The sequence below is a fragment of the Dermacentor albipictus genome, chromosome 2 (genome assembly GCF_038994185.2).
Source record: "Dermacentor albipictus isolate Rhodes 1998 colony chromosome 2, USDA_Dalb.pri_finalv2, whole genome shotgun sequence".
NCBI classification, from domain to species: domain Eukaryota; kingdom Metazoa; phylum Arthropoda; class Arachnida; order Ixodida; family Ixodidae; genus Dermacentor; species Dermacentor albipictus.
The window spans coordinates 127,165,102-127,188,623 of NC_091822.1; the positions used below are offsets into that span (position 1 = coordinate 127,165,102).

Below are 23,522 nucleotides of genomic sequence, written 5' to 3' on the forward strand. Positions count from 1 at the left end.
AAGTACATGCTAATTAAGTGTACGTAAACAAACATGACTCGTAAAATGTAAATGAGGGAAACAAAGACTTTAATTTGGATGCAAAGAATAGAAACAAGAAGTTCGTGGATATTTATAAAAACAAAACAAAAAATAAAGTCGAAAGTGAAATTTATGTGATAACGCAAAGGGGAGTGCCTTGCTATTTGAAGCCCGAGCTGGTTGCCTAAGGAGAAAAAAATATACAGGAGAAAATAAAAATATGCGACCCAGAATGAGGCATAGGGGTGGTGCAAAATAAAATGGAAACGACTAGCCACATCGTAATGGCATGCCAAGATGTTGACCCAGCGAGACTAGTAGGCAGGTAGACATTCCAGAAGTATTTTGATTCAAAGAATAAGGAAGGGGAATAACGGGTCAGCCGTCGAGATAAGTAAGATACGATAATTAAGAGTATTGGTGGAAGAAAGGCAAGGAAGATCTTGATAGAACCGGAGTCATTGCGATTGTAGGTAACGGTACAGTAAAGTGACAGCGGCTTTAAATACAAAAGTGAAGATTAAGATCAGATAGGTAAAATGCAAGATAGTGATAGATGTAGTAAAAACTGATTAACTCAAGCAGGCTAGGGGATGATTTGTACCACTCCAGTTTTAAAGGGAATGCCAGTAAACATCCTGATGACCCAAAGCACTTGGATCATTGCATGAACCTCTATGTTTCGATAGCATTTCGCAGTATTGCGGGCGAGCTCCGCTACTGGAAAAGCTGGCGCCACCGTCGGCGTGACGGGGCATGAGGGATCACGTGGACAAAGCGGTCGCGTCGGCTGCTTCGGAAGCGCCGAAGCGAGCTGAAAACGAAAGTTTAAAGTCCCAGCTGCGCTGCGGTTTCGATTAAGTGGTGAGGCTTTACTGCCTTGAGTGTCTGCTTGACAACATTTGAAAGTACTATAATATGTAGTGGCTGCCTTTGGAGGCGTGCAGCATGGTAGGCTACTGCTCAGTGCCGCAGTGCCCGACGTACGCAACGGAGCCCGGCGTCAGCCTTATTCACACGTAGCCGCAGAACAATGATCTGCGTGAAGTTTGGCTCGCGAAACTTAGAACTGGCAGGCAGCCATCGGTTACAGCTCGGGTATGCAGCAAGCACAGACGCGAGGAAGATTTCTGCTACGGCGCCGGGACGGCGCGATGTTGGCCAGTAGCAGAAAACGCGCACTAGACGCTCGCCCGCGCCCACTGCACGGCTAATGTCATGAAGGTCTGGTCTATGAACTTGTTGATAATAGATACTGGCAAGTTCACTGGAACGGAAAGGAAGCGGTAAAAGGCATATTAAAAAAGATGCATGGCATATGGTCATGTTTGTGTTATGAATTAATGCACTGGATTACGAAAAAGAAGCAGAGGTAAATCGCACGCTGAGAAGACCGGTAAACATAGAGTGCGACGCAAATTTAGAAATAATTTTGAAATGCCCAAGAATTTAGAAGACAAAAAGATATTGAATCGTCGTGACGGCACATCACAGTCGCCGCAGGCGTCGAAGTCTCTATGACGAAATTATTTTTGAACAGTTCTGATAGCGTCCACGCAGCAATGGTTGCTAGTGTACTGTCAAATGCTTATACGCTGCGGCCTAAAGCTCACGGCACGGTGCGAAAACGCGCTCACAGCGAAAGTAAAACATTGTGCGCGGACACGCATGTAGACAAGCATTCGGTCGCTGCGAACCCGTGCGATCGTTGCATTGAGGTTTCATTCTGTTATATGCTCCATTTGGTTATACACACAACCCACTATAAAAACGTATTTCCCATAGTTTACTCTCAGCATTTTCCTACCTTTCACGCAAGAAGCCGGTTCGGGAGACTCCCTCGCGGCGACCGCGCGAAGTGGCGTTCACTGCATGTACGTATTCGGTAAGGAGATAGCGTCTGTAAACGATTCTGTGCTTTCAGTTTGCCCAAAATTATTATATCGACAGTGAAACACTTCCCTCGTTTTCAAAGTACTTCCATAAATGTCCAGGAGGGCTGCCGCATGGTGTTCTTATTGAGCGCTGTAAGCGAAACCTATGAGGAGTGCGCCACGTGATCCCTCATACTATGCAACGCAGGCGCTTTCGACAGATGGCGACTCCTCCAGAGGTAAATGAAGACGTAGTTACCTTACCTGAGGCCTTCGGCTTCAAAGATAAGAGAGGAAATGTTAGTGAATCTGGTCGTAGGGAATATTAAAAGATGGCCGGATCATTGACGGCGTGAAAGCGGTGAACACAAAAAAGCACATTGCTGTTTATGGCAATAATTTTTTTTTAAGGCTTCATGGCTTGTTAACACGAACTGCGGTCGTTTCGGTGGGTCACTTCGACCTGTTGTCCCTGACTGCCTAAAGTGAGACTGCTCAAAACGCTTCGTACGCACCAACGCTGATCGCCTGAAAGCAGCGCCACGCCATCGAATTCGTTGACAGAGTCCAGGCCACCTGCTAATTAATCAGCTGAGCGACAATAAAGTCCTATCACTCTCTCTCTCTTTCTCTCTCTCTGTCTCGGTAGAGACGACAGCTTTAACACACACAACGTCCATCTAACCTAGAACTTTTATAAGTGCTCCGTAATTCGACATATATGAACTGATAGCTTACCGCTGTATTTGACAAGTCTCCAGTCAACGCATTCTACCGGCACTGCCATATGGGGCTGCAACTAGGTATTTCACAAAAAAGAAACTTGAGAACAAGTGAAGGGCGACACAAACGTACAATGGAACAAAAAATGACAAGTGGAGCTTTAAGCCTAGGAAGACAGCAGTTTCGATAGAAAACAAACGGGGGCAGCCCCTCTAGTTGGACCTGGGCAGGCATGTAACGCGTAGGACAGATAATAAGCACTAGTATGTTAGAGTTACAAAATGGCTTCCAATAGGAAGGAATTGGAGTTGAGGGTGCCGCTGAAAGAGGCCTTCGTATTGTAGTGGAGATAAATATACCGATGATGATGATTAGATGGTGATGGTGGTGATTATATACAAACCGCAATTCTGCAACTTGTAGAGAGCGCTACATTGCATTTCTAATGCGTGGATGCTTCGTGCGAGGCACGTACTGCGGTTCCGGAAACATCGAGGACCATCCGGGCAGGATCTGCGGCTTCATCGTGAGCAGTAGGAGCACCACCAGCACCACCATGAACACGACCGTTGCCTCCGCGAACCTGTAGAGTGGAAATCGCCATCGGGTATTTAGTGTACTTTCACACACACACAGTTATTCCGCAAAGTGTGAGCTCAACAGTAGGCGGAATCTATACGTCAATACGTATACGTATACGTATACGTCAATAAACCTGCACATGCTACCTGAAGGCATCAATGTTGCCGGATTCGAAACCCTCGTTATGTAATAAACAAGAAGAAAGGGGGTTAACCGAGGGGGCCCGATTTGTATTAATCATATGATAAGAACCCGACAAACAATGACACCATAGACAACATAGGGGAAATTACTTGTACTCAGTAAATGAATCAAAGAAATGATAAATTAATGGAAATTGAAGTGGATGAATATATATATCTGCAAACATTGATAAGTGTGCATCTACACTGTTTTGCGTAACGAAAGATGCATCAGCGTGAGCGCGAGGACATTGAGAAGGGCGTCATCTCATGATAGAAAAATATCACAAAATTATTCTAAACATAATTTATTATCGAAATTGTGGTTACCTATCCATAATGGGCAAAATGTAGACCTGACAGGATATCCGTGATGTGCATTTAAAGCTTCGTCACTTACGACGTTTGAAAAAGTGGTCTCCTAAATGTAAGAATTCATTCATTCATTCATTCATTCATTCATTCATTCATTCATTCATTCATTCATTCATTCATTCATTCATTTTTTTATTTATTTATTTATTTATTTATTTATTTATTCATTCATTCATTCAATCATTTATTTATTTATTTATTTATTTATTTATTTATTTATTTATTTATTTATTTATTTATTTATTTATTTATTTATAAGTACACTACAGGTTGCAATAGTACCATTGAGGGGCGGGAGAGGAAGTACACAAAAATTTCATAAAGGATAAAGAGGAACAAATGAACGTTGTTAATGACTATAAAAATTCTATACAGTGCTTAACACACTTTACAAGAAGTGAGGGTACAAATTCTCGCGGCATGTTTTACGGTTAGTGATGGAGACAAGGCTGTCAGGAAGATCATTCCAGAGTACAATGGCTTGTGGCAACGCTGACGAAGTTAAAAGCTTTGGTTCTACCAAATATTCGCTTGAGGCTGAGGTGATTATGAGTACGCCTAGAAGTACGTAGTGCGGCTACTATTCTGGGGTATTACGCGCCAAAACCACAATTTGATTATGAGGCGCGCCGTAGTTGGGGGCTCCGGATTAATCTTGACCACCATCAATCTTGCCCCCATGTGCCGTGCCCCTATTGGACGGGACACGGGGTCCTACATATAAGACACTAGGCAGATTTGGTGCGCTTTTCAGCGCATACAGTAATGAGGGCGCCAGCAATGCTATCAAATTGAGACTAATACCCCTATCAAGCGGGCAAGTTAAGTGCAATTACGGTGAGTGCACTCGGTGTTAAGTGCACTTTGCCAAATCTAAACGTCGTAAGCGGAGTGTACGCACAGAAGAGTGCACTCCAGTAGGAGCGCTCTCACGGAACGCACTCTGTTTATCGAGTGCGTAGCCTCGCCGCCAGCGGTTGCAACGATACAATGCATAAGATGCATAAATGCATGAATGCATAAAATGTAATGCATAGAAAAAGGACACAGAAGCTCATTCTAGCTGTTGAAGAGATTTTAACAAAATCAGAACAGAACTCGCTGATATTCTGTTCTAGCAGGATCAAATGCCACCTCGTCGCACGCCACCATCTTGTTCTGGATGGGTTAGCCAACTCGTCTTGGCCGGCCTTGACTTTTAACGCTCTCATAATAAAAATATTTTCGTTTTTAATTGAGTAAATATAGATTTAGATTTTATTTACATTACAACTAAAGTAATCGCTTTTTAGAAGGTTTTTGTTATTCTTATCTACATCTTCAATAACCATGATTTTAGTCTGTCGCCATTTTATTTAGTGTGAGTGTGCTCTCCCCGCAACTCCACTTAACTTGCCCGCTGGAAAGGGGTATAACCTAATAATGAATTTGTGTATCTCAGATAAACTGTATTGTTAGTTTCTGTTAATTAGAAGAAGACAAATTCCGTGCTCAGGCTCTTCCAAACAAAGCTTCACAAAGGATGAATGTAGTTTGAGCCAAACTAACACTCATGATGAGGTGACCTCAACCTTCTATATTATTCCGTCTGAAAGATACACAGCGGTGGTAAGTGATGACGAAATCCTCGATCAATACACCACCAGCACGAACCATTCGCCGGACAGCACTTTTATAGCTTTCAATTACCTATAGTTGAATGCGATTCTTAGGTAATCGTCCATCAATGTAAGTGCTTCAAAACTGTTTCAGTCGCCTATAACGTTGAAGTTGCGGAAGGCAAACGGCTGGGAAAAAAAAGCGATTCAAATGTCATTGTAAAAGGTCAAAATATTTTACAACGGCACAATACTAACGAAGACAACATGGATAGACTCCACCAATGCATCATAGTGTGCTGCATTGTCATTAAGGCAAGAAGTGGTATTCTTCGCTAATTCACCTTTTTATGCCTGTTTTAACAATGCGTCGCAGCAGTAAAGCGTGAAAGGCTGACTTAACATTACAAAAGCCTGTAGCAGTCTTATACCAGAAGGATTATGGATAAAAGCCATTGCGCAGAAACTGCCGACAGTATTCGTTAAAAATAGAAATATATTTCGCTCGTTCGACAATATTATGACTACGCAGAATAAACGAATTATTTATTTCCACTGCCACAAAAAAACTAGCACGTGTTGTAAAAAAAAATTGGCATAATAGTTCGTAAAAGTTGTTTTACACTTTATCACACCCGATAAGGACCGCATTTACCCAGTATCCGATAAGTGGGAGGGATAAAAGCCGGCAGTTGCGACAAATTTCTGTCAACAAACTACCGAAACTACATTGTAAAGCCTCAAAAATGGTTTGTATAACAATTATTTTTCATATTGGGACTTGCCAAAGTTTGATTGGCAAGTGGGATAATTGAATGGGATATGGGATATCTGAATGACATCAGGAGCACAACAGATATTGAAAGACAGGTGACAATAAGACCATCGTCCGAAAGGTGTAACAAACGTGATCCCTCTTGACAGTCCTGAACCTGACAGTCAGGTTCATCTGGCGAAAGCTAGAGATGGCGGCAAGCTTGGAGAAGTACTTGGCTTCTCCCATGTTAGCCCGATGATTCCTCGACCGCCGGTAAAACATGTAATCTTCTTTGAGCTGATCGCTTTAGTTTGGTTAGATCGACACAGATATGAATGCCGTGAGACTGCTTTTGTACATGAACAACAGGCGCGCACAAGTCAGCTGGGTTATTATACACTTTTCTGATAATGTCTTCAGTATCCAGGCACCTCAGCGCGTTCAGAATTGTTGGCCTCATATGTAATGGTATCCTTTATGGCGCTCAAACGACAAAAGGTTGGACCCCTTGTTTCAGACGTATTCAGTATTCTCCAGGAAAGAGTTCGTCGAAGCCTCTGCAACAACAGCGGTTGTTGCATAATATGACGCGAAACAATTTGAAATACGATCAGGACAGAAAAGACTATCTTTCCAGTCCCATTATAATTGCATTTTGTTTCGCGTCCTATTACATCACTGCAGCTATGAACCAACGAGCCCCACGAAAAGTAGTGACACGAGGCTGCGCTCCCTGTAGACGATTAAATTTTCTGGTGTTCCAAACAAAATTTAATAACCTAACTTAACGCAACACTCCTCCTCATAGCGTCCCTTTAGATCGAATCCACAGAGATTCTAATATCGTTTGAAATGCTTGACTGGCTTTATCCATGTCTCAATTTGGCGCAGGTCATTCATGCTTAGCGATAACTGTTACCAAATATAGACAATAGCTTTCCTGTTTGGTTGTTTGTCTTGACCCTACTTTGTTTTGTGCCAGAAAAAAAAAACTCGTTAGAATAGTAGCATAAATGACGATGACAAGAATGATAGCTAGCAGTGCTGAGCATTTTGACCAGCTCAGATGGCAAAACCACCGAAGCAATTCATGACAGCTGATTATTAAAAGACTCCGACGACACTTACGACAGTGGTCCGAGGTCGTTGTACCTGCGTGTGACCTCAGCGGTCAGCTTGGCTTCGGCCGTACCTCCCAGCATGGTGGCTCCACCCCTGCCACGGAGGCGATAAGTGATTACGAATCCGCTGAAGCTAAAATGGGAAGCTCGTTGCCTGACTCTCGAAATACGTGTGATACGTAGGAACGGCTCTCATCCGGCAAACACTGAAGGGGCTCGAATGAAATTAGCTGCTGTTAAGACAAAAAAATGCTATAATGAAACTAAGGAGCAGGTAATCCTCCTGAGAGCATGCATTCGTCATCGTGGGTACCGGGTCGAAGCTTCTGAAAATTTAAACAAGCAAATATGCGGAAAAAGAAGACCGCAATGTTTCGTCTCAAATGGTACAAGATAACGCTGCAGTTTACGGTGAAATACGAACGCAAGAAACTGTCATGCGTTGGTGTTTTCACCTGTGTGTTTAGGTAAGCATAGATGCTTTTGCATGAACAACTCTATTCGCATAAAAATTCTACTATGGACGCGTCCTCTTACTTGCGTAATCTCGTCAAACAATGTTTTTTCAGGTTCAAACGAAAATGTTTGGCAGCACGAACTGATTACTCTGTCACTGAGTGTTTTGTAAGGTTTGAGCAGGATAATATTTCGGCAATACTTTAGGCGTGACGTAACAATGGGCGTCAGACTCACTTGCGCTCGATGCTCCACTGCACGTAAGCGTACGCCAGCAGTAGGAGCATGATCATGGCGGGCCCGTTAAGCAGCATCCACCAGGCGTACGTCAGCTCGTTTGCTTCCGGAAACCGCCTGCGCGCGAACCACGCAAAGGCGAAGGGCACCTCACTCGGCTTCATAAAGTCAGACGCTATCTTACGGGCTAATCAATACGGCTCAATTTTATTGCGATAGCAATTGTATAGACTCTCCAGACGAATTTCCACGGCCGCCGACGGGGGCAGGCAACTGCTAGTCTCCTCTTTCACCCCGGCCGCGACTGCGCATGCACGTCCTATTTTTGGAGTTAGTCAGTGGTCGGTGCCAACACTGGGCGACGCCAGGTCGCTGATGGCTTCGTTGTTCGTTGTGTTCTCGCGCACCCAGTTCGCGTTGACTCGAGAGGCAGCACGAAGGGGAATTCGCTCGCTGCTGCTGCCGCTCTTCTTCGCGCCAGTGTTGCGACAGCGAGCGTTCGCGGTCATCGAGCGAGATCTGACCATGTTCGCCCGTGCGCGCATGACACCATGCTCAAAATAATTAGGAAGCTAATGTTTACTGCAATTTCTACGGCCGATAAAACTGCGAACATTGCTGCGTGTAGTTTTCCTTACTCCGTTCTTGTTATCGATGCTTCGCCTTTCAGGTGAAATTGAGAAATTTGTTTCACAATTTAAAAATACATAAAGGATTATTTTTGGTATACGTGCTCTTTCAAGAAAGAATATGCCATTGTGGCAGCCCGAAAGCTTTCATCAAGATGTTAATTCAAGGTGTTTTGGCTTTCCAATAGGGACAGTGTACCAGATCAATAAAGTTTTACTAACTACATTAATTTAATACAAATACTAACTTTATCATCACACTCCATGCTCAAGCACATGATACTGTCCTAGGGAATGCACGCGGATCAGCTACACATGGACAGCTACGATCTTGCTTTTGATTGGCTGACACCGGTTCAGCCTTCATAGCATCACCGTGTCACTGTTAAACAGAGTGAAATAAAGATGGCAAGAGCAATAATTCTCTAGGAATGTCCCTTTCGGGGACCATGGGAACGGCTGACACGTGTAGCATCCTTTGTGGGATGCTTGACGTAGGTAGCACAGGGACGGAAAGCAATAACGGCTTCAAATCATATCGGACAGTTTCCCAGGCACAGACGTGGAACTAGTGGATTAACTCATACTCATAGAACCATATATAGGACCACCATAAACACAGACACCCTAAACGAGACTCGATCATAGTTGGAGAAGGCCAATCCCAAATTAGACGGACCTTTTACGTATGCAGAAGTCTTTGAGGCATCTCAAGCAGCCACAAAAAACTCGACTCCCGTCTCCGCTGCCGTCACGAATGCGATGGTTCGGAACCTGGACGCTAGAGCTCTGATTAATATCACAGAACTGTTCAATGGCCAGAGCTGGCTCAAGGGCCGATTTCCCCCGGAATGGAAACACACTAAAATTATCATTATCCCCAAACACAAAAAGATCACCACCATAGAAGCTCTGATGCCCATTTCCCTCATATCCTGCCCGGGCAAACTGTACGAATGAGTAGTACAAATAAGACTACACCAGTACCTGGAAGAAAAAAATGGTTCCCAAACACTATGATAAGGTTCCGTATAGGGCTATCCTGTCTTGGCGCATTTCTAATGATCAAACAAGAAGTTATATCTAACATCGCCCGCGAAGAGTGAATACTAGTGCTCGTACTAGACCTCAATGGCGCATTTCGTAAGGCTTCTCACAAAACAATATTGGAAGACCTCGAATTGACAGGGTGTGGAGAACGTACGTACAACTACCTGCTAGCTTTTCTCACCAACCTTACTGTCACAACAGGCGTCGGCCAAATCACTTCTCAAAAATTCAAGATGCCTTGTACAGGAACACTCCAAGGGGTAATAATCTCCCCTTTGCTGTTCAACATAGGGACATGTCACCTCGCGCGGATGCTAGACCAAATCTCTGATTTGGGCTACACGCTGTATGAAGACGCCATAACGCTGTGAGCAGCAAGGAGCCCTCTGGGACACAAATAGCACGTGCTACAATAAGCAGCCACGGCAGTAGAGAACTTCTTAAGGACAAAAACACCCGTGTACTTAGATTTAAGTGCACGTTAAAGAACCCCAGGTGGTCCAAATTTCCGGAGTCTCCCACTACGGCGTGCCTCATAATGACATCGTGGTTTTGGCACGTAAAATTCCATAATTCAATAATAATTTTTTTAACTTCTTAAGGAGCAGTGGCCTTAAATGTACCTCCGAGCTATCGGAGGTAATTCGGTTACACTCAAGAAGTCGTTAGAGAGGAGGAGGAAAGGCAGGTCGACACCATAATAAAATCGGCATATAAAGCGGCCCTTGGACTACTCAAGGTGACGTCCACAGAGCGCCTGCTAGCCTTATGGGTAGCAGGCGCTCTGCGAACACATTCTAAGGTTTAAAACAAGCCACACTAATGTCTCACAGGGGACATCTGAGCTACGCTCACGCGGTATGGGCCCTGCTGACCAGGGCACGTATTCCCCCGTACCCACAATTTATCAACGAACACGTAGTACCATTACGGATTCTCAACACGTCCTCCACATACAGACATTTAGCAGCAGTGGCGCCATGTGGTTCATTGACTGGCTCCTAAAACATCCGTCTTGCTTTTCCCGGGTTGGTGCCTGCCTATATGTGACACTTGGCATACGTCAATTGAGTACACGGTTTGCCACTGCTGCTGAATAACCAACATGACGGACATTTGCATTTATTGTCATGAATCTGTGGGGGACACGACATATTTGTCGTGCTCAGAGTGCAAATACAGGTATCATGTAGGTGCATGTTCACGAGCTACAGAAGCAGCATGTAAAAAAAAAAGAATCTGCAGCAGCGAAAAACGCAACATGTAAAACCTCAAAAGCTCGATGCAGTCAGAAAACCGAACTGGAAAGTGTGAAACACGGAATAAAGCTTACCAAAGAAATAGGTGAAATTCAGAGAAGGCTGTCGTACTACTTGCAATGATGCATGGTGCCGGTGGCATATGCCAGCACTACCACAGATTACATGGGATTGTGAATCACACCCGTTTGATAAAACACGACACACAATGCGGCAATGGGAGGCACAGGTAACCACCAGCTGAAACCTGGCTGGACAACAGTCCGTCATAAATCGTCAAGCGGTCTGCCGAGGTCAGTGCCCTGAACTGAAGGGGCTCCGCGCATTTCACCAAATTCCTTTTGAACAATATATATATATATATATATATATATATATATATATATATATATATATATATATATATATATATATATATATATATATATATATATATATATATATATATATATATCTTGGGACCAGTACCACAGCAGTAGGACCAATATAAAAGAAATTCTGCTCTACCAAATGAACCAATGATCAAAATAATATCCTTCTATATTTCCCATATGTTGCCCTTAGCAAGAGTTCAGTCATGATTAGGTATAAACATACACGCTTCAGGCTGAATGCCTTAGGATTTTCGCCTGAGCTTTCCACTTGTTTAATGACTGAAGAAAAAGTTGAACGAGAAACATAGTAATGCCAATAACCGGTGAAGTTGTTGCTAATTATGGCTTAACGGGAATGTTGCGACGTAATATTTGGGTCCAGAGCAGCACTACTGAACGTCTCCATTTTCGGAAGTTTGTCAGTTTTTCTGACAACGGCATACGTTGCATAGAAGAAGGAAGAAGTTCAGAGAGAGCATCTTGTCACGCAACTAGCCTTGGCAAGCGAACACTCCGTGAAGCCAGCCCTTTACTCAGTGCTGGCCCAACACGCGACCTGTTGCGTTCAGATCACGGAGCAAGAATCGATATTTGCTGCGACGTTTGGTTTGAATGCTAGTAGCGTTCACTCGATTCGCGCTTGTGCGGCTGCCCTGACGTGGCCCTGCCTGCAGCGCGGCGACGCTAAGACCAACCGTGCTTTTTCACGTGCGATCACGTCTTGGGCCGACGGATTTGGCTCCAATCGCGTTGCGCGATGCTCCCTCCTAACTTTTAACGCGACAGCCTTAAGGAGCTCGTGTCGCAGAAAAGCCGGTGGCGTTGGCCGTGAGCGAAAAATGGCGGAAGGCAATTTATAAATAAAAACAACTTGCAAGATGGGCTGGGTGGGAATCGAACCATGGTCTCTGGAGTGTGAGACGCTACCATTCAGCCATGAGTTCGATGGTTCAAAGCGGGACAAAAGCGCCTCTAGTGAATGCGGTGTTGCCTTAGAAACGTGCCGTAGAAAGTTATATTGCGGTGTATGTCGGTAATTATGAGCATGTAAATTACAGAAGTCGTAGTTAAACGCGTTGCGAAGTACGTTTCCGCTACATTTCTTCTGCGCTTGGCGCATACGCAGAGCCATCTTGCGGCAAACACAGATGACCCCCTCCTCGCAATCTACGGCGCTGCCCTGACAGGTGGCGCGCCACTCGCCCGCTTTCTCCCCTTCGCCTCGTTTGAGCACATTGGGGTCGTGCGGGGACCGGTGCGAGGATGCCCCAATACCCTTGCGTTCAATAAGCTTTCTCGCTCTCCCGTTCCAACTTCCAGCGTGCGTCACTTGAACCCTCGTGTTTAGGCGACGCGGCTCCTCTTTCCGCTCACAGCGCGATTCCTAGGTGCCGCGTCCGATGCGGGACGCCTCTGACGGGATCGCTGCGCCATAGCGCGTCTGGTGGGAAGGCGTCCCTTGCGATGTGTGCCATGCTGCTGACGAGGAGTCATGCGTCTGCGTGGTGCTCCCAAGCGAGATAGAGGACGATCCCATCGAGGCGTCAGCCCCATGATCGCGTCCGCCTTCATAGCGCGTCGCGGCCCGGCTGTCCGTGCCGATCACCACGTTTGGCTCGCGTAGATCGTTTCTCCCTCCGAGACACCGAGTTCTTTGGTTTGTTCCGCTTGCTCAGGCGCACGTTTCGTCTTTGTGTGACTCAAGAGCATGCCGAGACAATGAGTGGACGGTGCGATAACGCTATCGCGTTCCACTATTGAAGGTGAAGCTTAAGCGTCCTCCAAGTTACTCCTTCCTTAACGAACCATTGCGATTTTAAAAGCAAATAAAATCCACCAGAGATCACATGTGACCACCCTTCTAGAATACCAAGCATGCCACTCTTACCGGCAGAGAAGGATTGGTAAGCGAGAGGAAATGCATGACGCCGTGACGTCATGGATGTTGACGGCGTCTCTTCGGGCCTAGTTGATTTTACGGCGGTTAATAATTACGCTGTATTATAAAATGGGCCAAATGCTGAATTAAGAAATTTTTCGAGGTCTCTCATGAAGCCGCAACAGCCCCACTATACGAGAGAATATTTTGAAATCCCTGACGTCACCCTCACTTACCAGCGCTGCAGGGGTTCCGGCGCAAAATTCAGAAAATGCAACTTTGGCGTTCAATTTATCTTTTACTAATGAACCTATCACAACAATCATAGCGAAAATAGTGATGAACAATACTTTATGAGCCTGATTTCCTTTTGTTGCTCTTTCGCATCCCTTTAGGTACAACTTTCTGCTAAAGACAACTTTCTGCTAAAGACAAGAGGCTCGGATAGAGATGCGAGACTTGCAGTAACACGTCAGTTTACAAAGGGCGTCTCAGAGCGAAGCAAATGTTTCGGCAAAGGGGTTGTGGCTTTGTGAATCAGTTCTGAGGAAGTTCGACCGCAAGGCGTAGGAAGTTTCATGAAGTCAAAAATTGGTCATCAAAACGAATGTAGCACGAAGCTACAAAAGAAACGCGGACGGGTTTCTCAGACAAAAATCCTCGTAGGTGAAAAGAAAAAAAAATATGCACCACCCATGCACTCCGTACAGATGGTAAACCGGCGAAGCTGAAATGTGCGGCCCTGGTGTTTATGTTGAAGTCGACGTTATCCCTGCTCTACATGCATCGCGGGCCCGGACCACCGGATCCTCGGTCCGACGTCGCCGCTGAAGATCTCGCTCGGCCGCGGCGTCGGCGGCGTGACGTTGCCGCTTTAGCTCCGCTTCGCGAACTAGCTGGGCCGCACGAGCCGCCGGATTGGCCCGACATAGCCGCCTGTGCACTGCATCGCGGGCCCCATCTTCTGCCTAGGCGTTCGGATAACTCGGGTTCTCGGATAACGCGAAGCACGCAGACGCTGAATATGACAATTAAGTCAAGTCCTGCGGAGGCCCGCAAGGCGGACGAAGGTTCATGAAGCGGTACATTGCCATCGACCAAAATGTAGCATTAAGCTGCAAAGGAAACGCGTGCGGGTTTGCTCTGTCGGCCATGACGCAACGAAGTCCCCTTACCGGTACATTGACCCTACATCCTGAGACATCAATTGTTCGACCACCGTTATAGGGTTCTCGTCAGTGTACGAGTGAGCGCCGTGCGCAGCTTGCAAGATGATCGAACTTTGCAGCGAGCAGTTCGCAACCCCGTGACCAAGTATACCTGAACATCAGGCCCGCGTACAGGTTGTCAAGCATGTCAAGGGCTCGAACTCACTGGTCGAAGATGTTCTTGAGGATCTGGTTCGGCGCGGTGCCGATGAGCGAGCCAGTGCCGCCGACGTTGCACGCGTACGTCACCGACAACAGCATCATCTTGCGCACGTACGCCGTTATCTCGCTCGAACGCCTGCGTTCCGTGCAATCCAAACTATCCGTGAAGCGTTCTCCCGAACACAAACATTTTAATTTACGAGAGATTTCACTCGCAATACAAATTACAAGTGTCTGTATATACGCCTATGGTCACAAAAGTCTTCGGAATGTGGAAAATCTTAAAACGTTTCACGTCCTCAGCGTATACAGTGTTGAAGTGAGGTACGGCGCTTGATAAAGTCGAAGACTTACGATGTGCACTTTCTCAGCAAACTTTAGAATACGTGCTTACGCCACATGCGGTAACGCATTCGAAGAATTGCTTTTTTTCGTAGTCTCCCCTTTTCTAAAACGCTCAATTCTCGTGTACATGTTGAATTAATTGCAACCTTATTACGTACAGCTCTTTCATTGCTTCAGCTGTTGGTTGGGCGATCGACAGGTGTTTAATAGCAGCCTTGTTTATTATTATTTATTTCAACATACCGCAGCCCAGAAGGACCCATTGCAGGAGTGGATGCAGAGAAAAGGGTTCCAGAAGTACATTTGAAAAATTTCAGACGTACTTTTTTCAACGAAGAAAATCGTTATTGTGCAAACCAACAAAATCAGATTATTGTGAAAGTGGCGTTGTTGAGCACGTATTAGTATTCAATTTAGGGAGCTCTCCGCATATTTCCGGTGCACAAATGAGGGGCGAGTGTTCGTGTACTGCGAGGCCACAGTGCGCTCATTTATTTATTTATTTATTTATTTATTTATTTATTTATTTATTTATTTATTCATTCTATTATGCCATTCCACTAGTCATTATCTTAGGCTATCACAGAAAGTTGGACACTGTACCAGAATACGGGTTTACGAAGAAAAGATTAGGTTCAGACTTGAAAAAAATAAAGCTACCTAAGTTACTCTAAAATGTCGAAACTTTGAAGCATGCTACTCAAACCTTTTGTGAAGCATGGTACTCACAGGTTACAGCAATCAAGCACTACGCTATCACGGGTGATAAACAAGTATGCTTTGAGATGCGTGGCCGTCCACTTGCCACAATGCCTAGGCGCTATCATGACAACAGAATGGCCCTTGTTTCGCGGCACATCGAAATCCGAACTTATTTTGCTGCGGACAAAACCTGGATAGATATTTCTTTTCGCCCCAGAAAGGTTTCGTCCTGCCTGATGTTTCGAATATCATACGAGCGAGACGCGAAGTAAAGCAGCAGCAGTCAGGCATATGTAAACAAAAAAAAAATGGCTGCCGCAATGAGGTTCATTAGGCTCAGCAAAATGGCGATACTTACAGCTGCTCGTTGTCTACAGCGCTGGCAATGTCCCTTCGCAATTGAAACCCTGCGGAGGAAGCAAAGAATACGGGGAAATCTTGCCGCGCACACCATAACCAACTCGTTCGAAACAGACGTGTGGACCATTCTCGCACCTAGGAATTTCGTTCGTTGCCCCCATCGGCCTTCTGTCGAATTCCACCGCAATGAGTTGGCCCAACTCGACAGCGGAACTTCTCTGCTGCATTTTAACAGTGGTTCCTTGCTCAGGGGGATATTCGACCGATGGCCAAAAGGGGGCAACGTCCACAATTTCGTCTCCGGAGCACTACACCTTAGCTTCGGATATCTGTCGCGAAACCGGCCTATTCACTATGACCTGGCTAATAGCGAAATGGCAAACCTGCCGGACGTAGAGATCAGACAGTGTTTTCTTTCTTTTTTTTTCTTTTCTTGTACGACGAATTTCTCTCCTTGTGCGGCGACGCGCGTCGTTCGGCTAATGTACTTGTTCAGAAAGATGGAAAGGACAGCTCGGCGTAGGCTGTTCCTTCCGAACTCGATCCCGGAGCTGCCTCAGTTTCAGCTGCCACAGAAATTCTGCGGTGCGGCTGGAAGGAACACGCGTTTGTGTAACTGTGTTCGTTCACTTGTCCGGCTAGTAGCCCTTACAAAGCCGGATTCAGGATTAATTTCGAGCACCCCAGATTTTTTAGCGCGTGCATATTCTTGCAGTACATAGGCATTGACACGGTTTCTTTCACTGCCGCTTCCTACCCCGCCAATCGGCCAGGATTCGCACCCGCGACTAGGGCGTGCTCAGCAGCGCAGAGTCATAGCCTCTGTGGCTAGCAGAAAAGAGGGAGCGTATACTTAGATACTTAGATAAACGGTAGATGATATATTAAAAGCGCAATAGGAGGCATGCAAGACCTACAGCAGTTTTCAGAGAATAGATCACAATATCAGTCACAAAACTTATTCCTTCAGCAGTTTTGAGAGAATAGATCACAATATCAGTCACAAAACTTGTGTGTAATGAAGGTATATACAGATATATAGAAATCCGTGGCTTGTTTCAGCCATGGACAGATGTTAAGTGAGGCCTGGAACATTTACTAGTTGTACTTTCACCATTTTTTCGATGTACCCTAACCAAATGAATGAAAGAAAATTTAATTAGTGAATCTAATTAAATCTCTATTGCCGCTTCATGTTTTTTTTAGTATCGCTTATAAAAATAATTTAGCTGATAAACCCTCACGTACACGACAGTCAATCATCGACGCTGCCCGTACAGGTGTATAACGCACCTCTCCCGAACTTGTTCGACGACTTCTGCATCTGGTCGGCTACGGCGAGGGTGATGGGACCCATGATGGAGGCGGACGCGGTGTTTGGGATCCACAAGGACAGGAACATGCTGATCATCATGATGGCGAACACTATCCTGCACAGAATACCGCCTTGTGACATGCGACTGGGTGATTTACCGCATGGGCGGCTATAAGTAACTCCGGACGGAAGCGCATCGTCACGCGGGATCAAATAAAAAGAAAGAAAGACGAAAAAAGAGAGGCTGTGATAGATTCTAGAACGAGAATAGAAGCATATGACTGCTAAATATATACATATTTACAGCTGTAGAGACGAATACAGGCCGACCAAGAAACAGATGACGACACAGAGTTTCTTGCTCTGTTTATGAGCTCTCTAGTAGGTAATAATCGAATTTATTTTATTTAGTTGAATACGTGTTTCGATTTCTAGGACAAGTAACGGCCGCCTCCTTGAATAATGCAGCTCGAGGACTACAGCTACTTTATCTGCGACAGGCCATTTTAAAACTTCCGGAAGACCTAAAAGTGATCGCCCCGCATAGTGGTGGTATAGGAATACGTCTGACAGCGAACGCCAACCAGGCTAAGAATAAGTTCCGGCGCAAGACAGCAATGAGCACAGGAGGTGCGCACCTTCGCTTGCTCATGCCGAAGATGAGCAGAGACTTGAGGGCGACGCGCTTGTGGAGGTTGGTGCACTCCACGGCGGCGGCCAGCGTCAGCGAGCTCAGGATGATGAAGCCGATGTTCTGCGAGCGAAACGTGAAGCGAGAGACTTGCACCATGCTCCGCACATGCAGGTCCGTGTGTTTTACATAGCTTATACGCATGGAAAACGCCGCTCTAGAGGACGAGCGCGAACCATCTGGGTATTCATAACCACGTCAAATTCAAGCAGTCGCGAGCAATACTAGGGAGCACCAACATTTTTTTAAAGAACTAATACTCGCGACATATGGATTCGAAACTGGCACCTCATTGTGTTAAAAGTAGGTGGCCTTCCCACACAACATTTAGTGTCAGTGAACACTTTATTGCGGGTAAAGTATCAGTTCCGCCACTACGTCCTCTTGAAGGCCACTTTGGTGTTTTCTTTCATGATGTTTCAAGGGGCAGAGAAATAACGAAGATGCGTGCCCATGTGAAGCTCCATAGTGAATCAAAGGATCTAACGTTAGCCCGAAGCTATAGCCCAGTCTTCAAAGGACGCCATTATCTTGGACAAGTGCTTGTCTGAGAATGTCCCTATAGAGCTGTACATTTCCACTCGGTATACGCGTATACAGGGTGTTCCACGTAGCTTTAGCCAAACCTTAAAGATATGCAAATGCCACGAAGCTGGACGGAACCAGGGCAAAGTTGTTTGCCATCGCTCGGAGATACTTTGATTATTTTTCACATTCCGCCTAATTAGATAATTAGTCCTGATTTATTCTTCAGCTTCTCAAATATTATAATTAGATGAAAAGCGACGTGAAAAACTCCCGATACAGTTTTTTGTTGCTCAATACGTGCTACATAAAAGTGTTTTTCCGAGCGTCAAAGCCCGTGAATACACGCAAAGTGCCTCGAGAGGCCAGTCGCGCGGTAATTTTGCGTGTATTCACGGGCTTCTTTCACGCTCGGAAAAATACTTTTATGTAGCATGCATTGATCAACAAAAAGCTGTATCGTGAGTTTTTCACGTCGCTGTGCAATTTTCTCGTTGACACTTTTCACCTAATTATATTTGTGAAGTCAATTAATTATGACTAATTTTGTAGTTAGGCAGAACGAAAAAAAATAATCTGAGTATCTCCAAGCGACGGCAAAGTACATTACACTGGTTCTGTCCGGCTACGTGGCACTCGTATATTCTTCACGTTTGGCAAAGGTTACGTGAGACACCCTGTAGAATAGACACGTGTGGTTTCTTATACCGTGTTTCCATGGGTAGCTTACCACACTTTGTCACATGTCTCTCTCTCTAACCAGCATCCTCAAAAAGGCCACGTGTCACCATTGTACATTATTCTGCCGCGCACCGTTCTCAACTTCACATACGCATGTCAAGGCAGGAGTATACGCGGGTGCGCATTCACTGTTAAGCTTTCCGAATATGATGGCCGCCGGCATGAGAGGCGAGCTAGCACGTTCCGTTTTCCAAAACCGTTTCAGCACTTCCTCCGCTTCGTAATTTTTTCTGCTGGCCAACTGAGGCTTCTGGAAATGGCGAACATCAAAATTTGCGCGACAATCAATCATAAAATGAAATATTTTTTTGGTTTCCTGTGTATACCACATAGTGCGATAATACCAGTAAGTAAGTAAGCCAGTACGTGTTCAAGGCATATCCACAAAATAGGGATACTAGCTGAGGCTACATCGCCAGCTTTGAAACACCTCCAAACTCGTGATGAAATGAACAGGTGTTCTGTGCATTGTCATTTATAACGCCTTGTTTATGCTGTGCAAAACGAAAAGTCATGTAGAACGCCAGTGTGTGAACATTTGGGGGACGAATACTCAGCAAGAGGCGGTAGTTTCCTCTTCCTCACCAGTTTATTCAAGTCAACTTCGGTAGTAAACTTCCTTGCGAGGCATGGCTAAACGCGGTCGAAATGCCCTAATTGGCCGTGCAATCCTAGGAGCAATGCAGCTAGCTACGGGATACAGTGCAGCTACAGTACACATTAAACAGCCACTAGATGCAAAACTGAATTAAATTCAGGGGTTTCACGTATTCACGTACAAAAACCATGACGTGATGATGAGATACGGCATAGCGAGGAACTCCGAAATTCTGAACACCTGGGATTCTTCAACATGCAGGCAATGCGCTGTACGCGAACGTTCTCGCAAGAAAAATGACACCCACTCCATTTATACTGCTTTATAAATTGGGTTGGCATTCCATCCGGCCCGCTAGCCTTCTTAGAATTTAAAAGTAGCACTTAGTTAAACACGCCTGCTTGAGTGACGACAAGATTTTCCATCCCACATGAAAAGGAAGACGGCAGACAGGCGTCTGCGCTATTGCTGCTAGGCGTTGAAAAAACTAATTGGAAGAAATTATTGAAATGACTCGCAATATTTGCTTTTTGCGTCACTATTACATTGTTAACTTGGATCTTGTTTATTTGCTCTTTTTGTCATTCAGACCGGCCGGATCCCGCAACTGGTCCGACGTTGCTGGTGCGAGCTTTTCTGGCCGATCCAAGTCGGATTTCGGCCTTCTGAAAGAATCAACTGAATGTAATCGGAGTGCCATATTTCGACCACACGAACAAAGTGACCACCTCATGGAGCACTCCGAAACAACCACACGAAGTCGCTATATGAAGGGCGACATGCTGCGATAAATCTTGTGCACTAATGTAGCAATCCCGCTCTGTCATCTAGCACGGCCGAGTGGCCTCGCGGATGCTAGAGTATTCGGCCGTATGATTTGGTCGGCTTAATTGTAGCAGCCGCCGTTAGCCGGCCTATTATCACTGGCTAAACGTGAATGCCGTCACATATTCAACTTTAGGCGAATGACACAGCTGATTACAACGCTGCTGTAGGTCTTGAGTACGAAAAAAACGGATAAATAGCCAAGTGTGCGTTTTACATATTACTTTAAGTATACTGTGTGACTTATGAATCAAAGCTGCAGCACTTATATGTTAAATGAGTGAAATGTGGACGAATGGTCGGCAAGGCCTATTGTTCACAGCTGAAGTTCAGTGTATTGAATTTTGCGCTCTTACGTACATATTGCGGCGGCAACTGTCTACGAAGACGCAATGCTTATATATAGCGAAACGCAGCTGTAGGTCAGCAGGTCGAATTTAAGTGAAGGAACGCTGTAGCAACAGCACGCTGCTGCAGTGTATCGTTTTATAGAGCAGCGACAGACGGAGAGGCGCTATTGTACGCTGTCTCGAATCGCGGTGCTGGTGCATGATACGCTAGTCTATCCAGTGCGCTCTATTTACCACCATGCCTTGCGCGAGCGTATCATGCTGCTTCCGCCGTCGCAGGTCCATGCGTTCGCTCTCTGCTGCAAGCAAGAGTTGCAGGTCGTGCAAGTAGAGCATACATACTGCATGGGCAACGCAAGCGTAGTATTCCGGCGAGAGATGGAGCATGTTCCGTGTATGTTCTAATACGGTCCCTAGAATATACCGGCCAATGTATCCATGTATCCTATAGGGATCGTATAGTTCTATCTCGGCGACGACGACGCAGACAGGCGCTAACATACGCCCGTTTACGTCAGCCACGGTGACGCGCTGGACTACCGTGCGCCGGACTAAAAAGCGCTCACAACCCTCCAGCGCAGCTTAACGACCGCACGTGCCGTACCTGTGTCGGCCTTTGCACTAGATCTTAGCCGCCGAGCCAACGTGACAAGTCATGTTGGGCAGGTATTCGAGGCCCAAAGCACCACAGCGGCCACAGTATACATACGTTGAAGTACAGGGCGGTCGTTTCGCCGGTGCTGAGGATGCCCAGGAGCGGGAACATGGCCAGCGGCAGCAACGCCGTCGCCGGCAGCGGGATGATCTCGGTGGTCCAGTACATGGCCATCCACACCATGCAGTAGACGCACCACCCGGCCTGCGCGTCCAGTGTTGTACTTTACTGTATAGGCTCCGCCGAGCTTCGAATAAGCGAGCCAAACATAAACAGGGCTTCGACCACGCCGTTTACAAAATGTTATTTCACCAATGTGCGAACTGCTTAAAAATTGTGAAGACAGCGCAGGTGAAAAAGTTAATTAATTAATTAATTAATTAACACATACCACTACCCAATTCACTGGGAATTTGCAGAAGTGGAGACAGCTCAGAACGAGCTATAATGATATAATATTCGGCATCATTAGGCATTTCTTTCAGGTATAAGACATAATGCGATTACAATTAACACAGTCTGGGTTGCTATATATAGCTCTCAAGCGCAAGATATTTAACAATGAACGGAATTAGGCACATCGTGCGCGAATTAGTCATAAGGCAACAGCTGCAATGCACTGTCTAACTGAAACTGTGAATGACAAGGAAGTAAATTTAAAACAGTTTAGAAAAAAAGACATGAACGATGTGATATTCAACAGGTGAGTGATCTAAACAGATCTGTAGCACACTGCTACGTGCCACAATAGTCAGGTCACAAAATGACGCCGACGACACGCCAGCACGCTGAAGCTAGCATTGTATTGTACTGTATTGGGTTTCATGGCGCATAAGCAACTCAGGCTATCATGCACCAAACACATGGTATAATTTATTTCAAAAATTGGGTATCCTCAGCGAAAGTAATAGTTGGCGAGGCCAAGAAATGCGCGAAGTTGCATGGTGCTGGATGGCTGAGGAAACTCACGAATGGCTGTGACGGGGGTCGGGAGTGGCGAGCAGTGGAATAGGCGGAATCAGGCTTCCGCCTGATTGAGCGGGCTCGGCTAAAGATATAATTTCTGGGCACCATGCAGGCACCAGCGTCTGTCTCGTTTTTTTTCACCCACAAATTGGTGCCTCCGGACTTCGCGTCATCGCCCTCAGCTCCGGGTGCCTCAGCCGCTTAATTCGCTTCTACCGCCACAAGGAACTACAGCCCCGCTGTCTTCGCAGTCCGCCTTCTGTCCAGTCAGCCATGGCCTCGGATTCTCCCGATCACTTGCTGCCGTCAGCGCCACTACCCCGCGATCTTCACGTTTCCGCTCTTACGCTCTTAGAGTTCTGGCCGTCGGACTCGGAACATTGGTTCATTCTGGCTCCTTAAATTGATAGCGTACTTCTCCTGGAACTTTTCATGCAGCGCTTTCCCCCGCAGGTGCGCATGATCCTGACTGCGTCTTCATTATCGACGTGGGAATCTCTGGCCCAGTTGGCCGACAAGACTATGGAGGTTCGTCTTCCCTCTATGGTCACAGTTCAACGCCCTCCTGACCCTCCGATCCGCGGCGCAGTCACTTGCGACAGCAATGCGCGTCTCCTCGAAACTAACGGGGACCTCACACGGCAAGTAGCCTGGCTGACAGCTGAGGTCGTTGCCATCCGAACATGCCGGCCGGGTTCTTCGTCTCGACATCGCCGCCCCAGCCCCCGTCATTCTGAGCGCCGTTCGCCTCCTCCCGTTACGCTTTTTAGGTACCGCCATCACCATGGCTCTCGTACAAACCAGTGCCGCCAGCCCTGCTCCTACGTGCGATACGGTTAGGCCGAACACTGACGGCCACCGCTGTTCCCGGCCCCAGATCCAGTCGCATTTTCCACGTCACCGACAGCGTCACGAAAGTCCGCTATACCTCGTCAACCCTGGCGCCGAGATTTGCGTCCTTC

At 46.1% G+C, this 23,522-nt stretch overlaps 1 protein-coding gene across 5 annotated transcripts in view; it reads right to left on the minus strand.

The window, feature by feature from the left end:
- Nucleotides 1-23,522, minus strand: part of LOC135895923 (Na(+)/dicarboxylate cotransporter 3-like) — a 36,538-nt gene that overhangs the window by 7,685 nt on the left and 5,331 nt on the right. For 4 of the 5 annotated variants that reach the window (XM_065424183.1, XM_065424181.1, XM_065424180.1 and 1 more), the window contains exons 3-10: nt 21,649-21,798; nt 17,848-17,963; nt 17,188-17,324; nt 15,893-15,941; nt 14,492-14,623; nt 7,927-8,043; nt 7,241-7,327; nt 3,094-3,201 (exon numbers count right to left, since the gene is read on the minus strand). In XM_065424183.1, coding sequence (XP_065280255.1) covers nt 3,094-3,201; nt 7,241-7,327; nt 7,927-8,043; nt 14,492-14,623; nt 15,893-15,941; nt 17,188-17,324; nt 17,848-17,963; nt 21,649-21,798 — 896 coding nt within the window. The remainder of the gene's footprint in view (nt 1-3,093; nt 3,202-7,240; nt 7,328-7,926; nt 8,044-14,491; nt 14,624-15,892; nt 15,942-17,187; nt 17,325-17,847; nt 17,964-21,648; nt 21,799-23,522) is intronic. The other variant, XM_065424182.1, reaches the window with a different exon arrangement.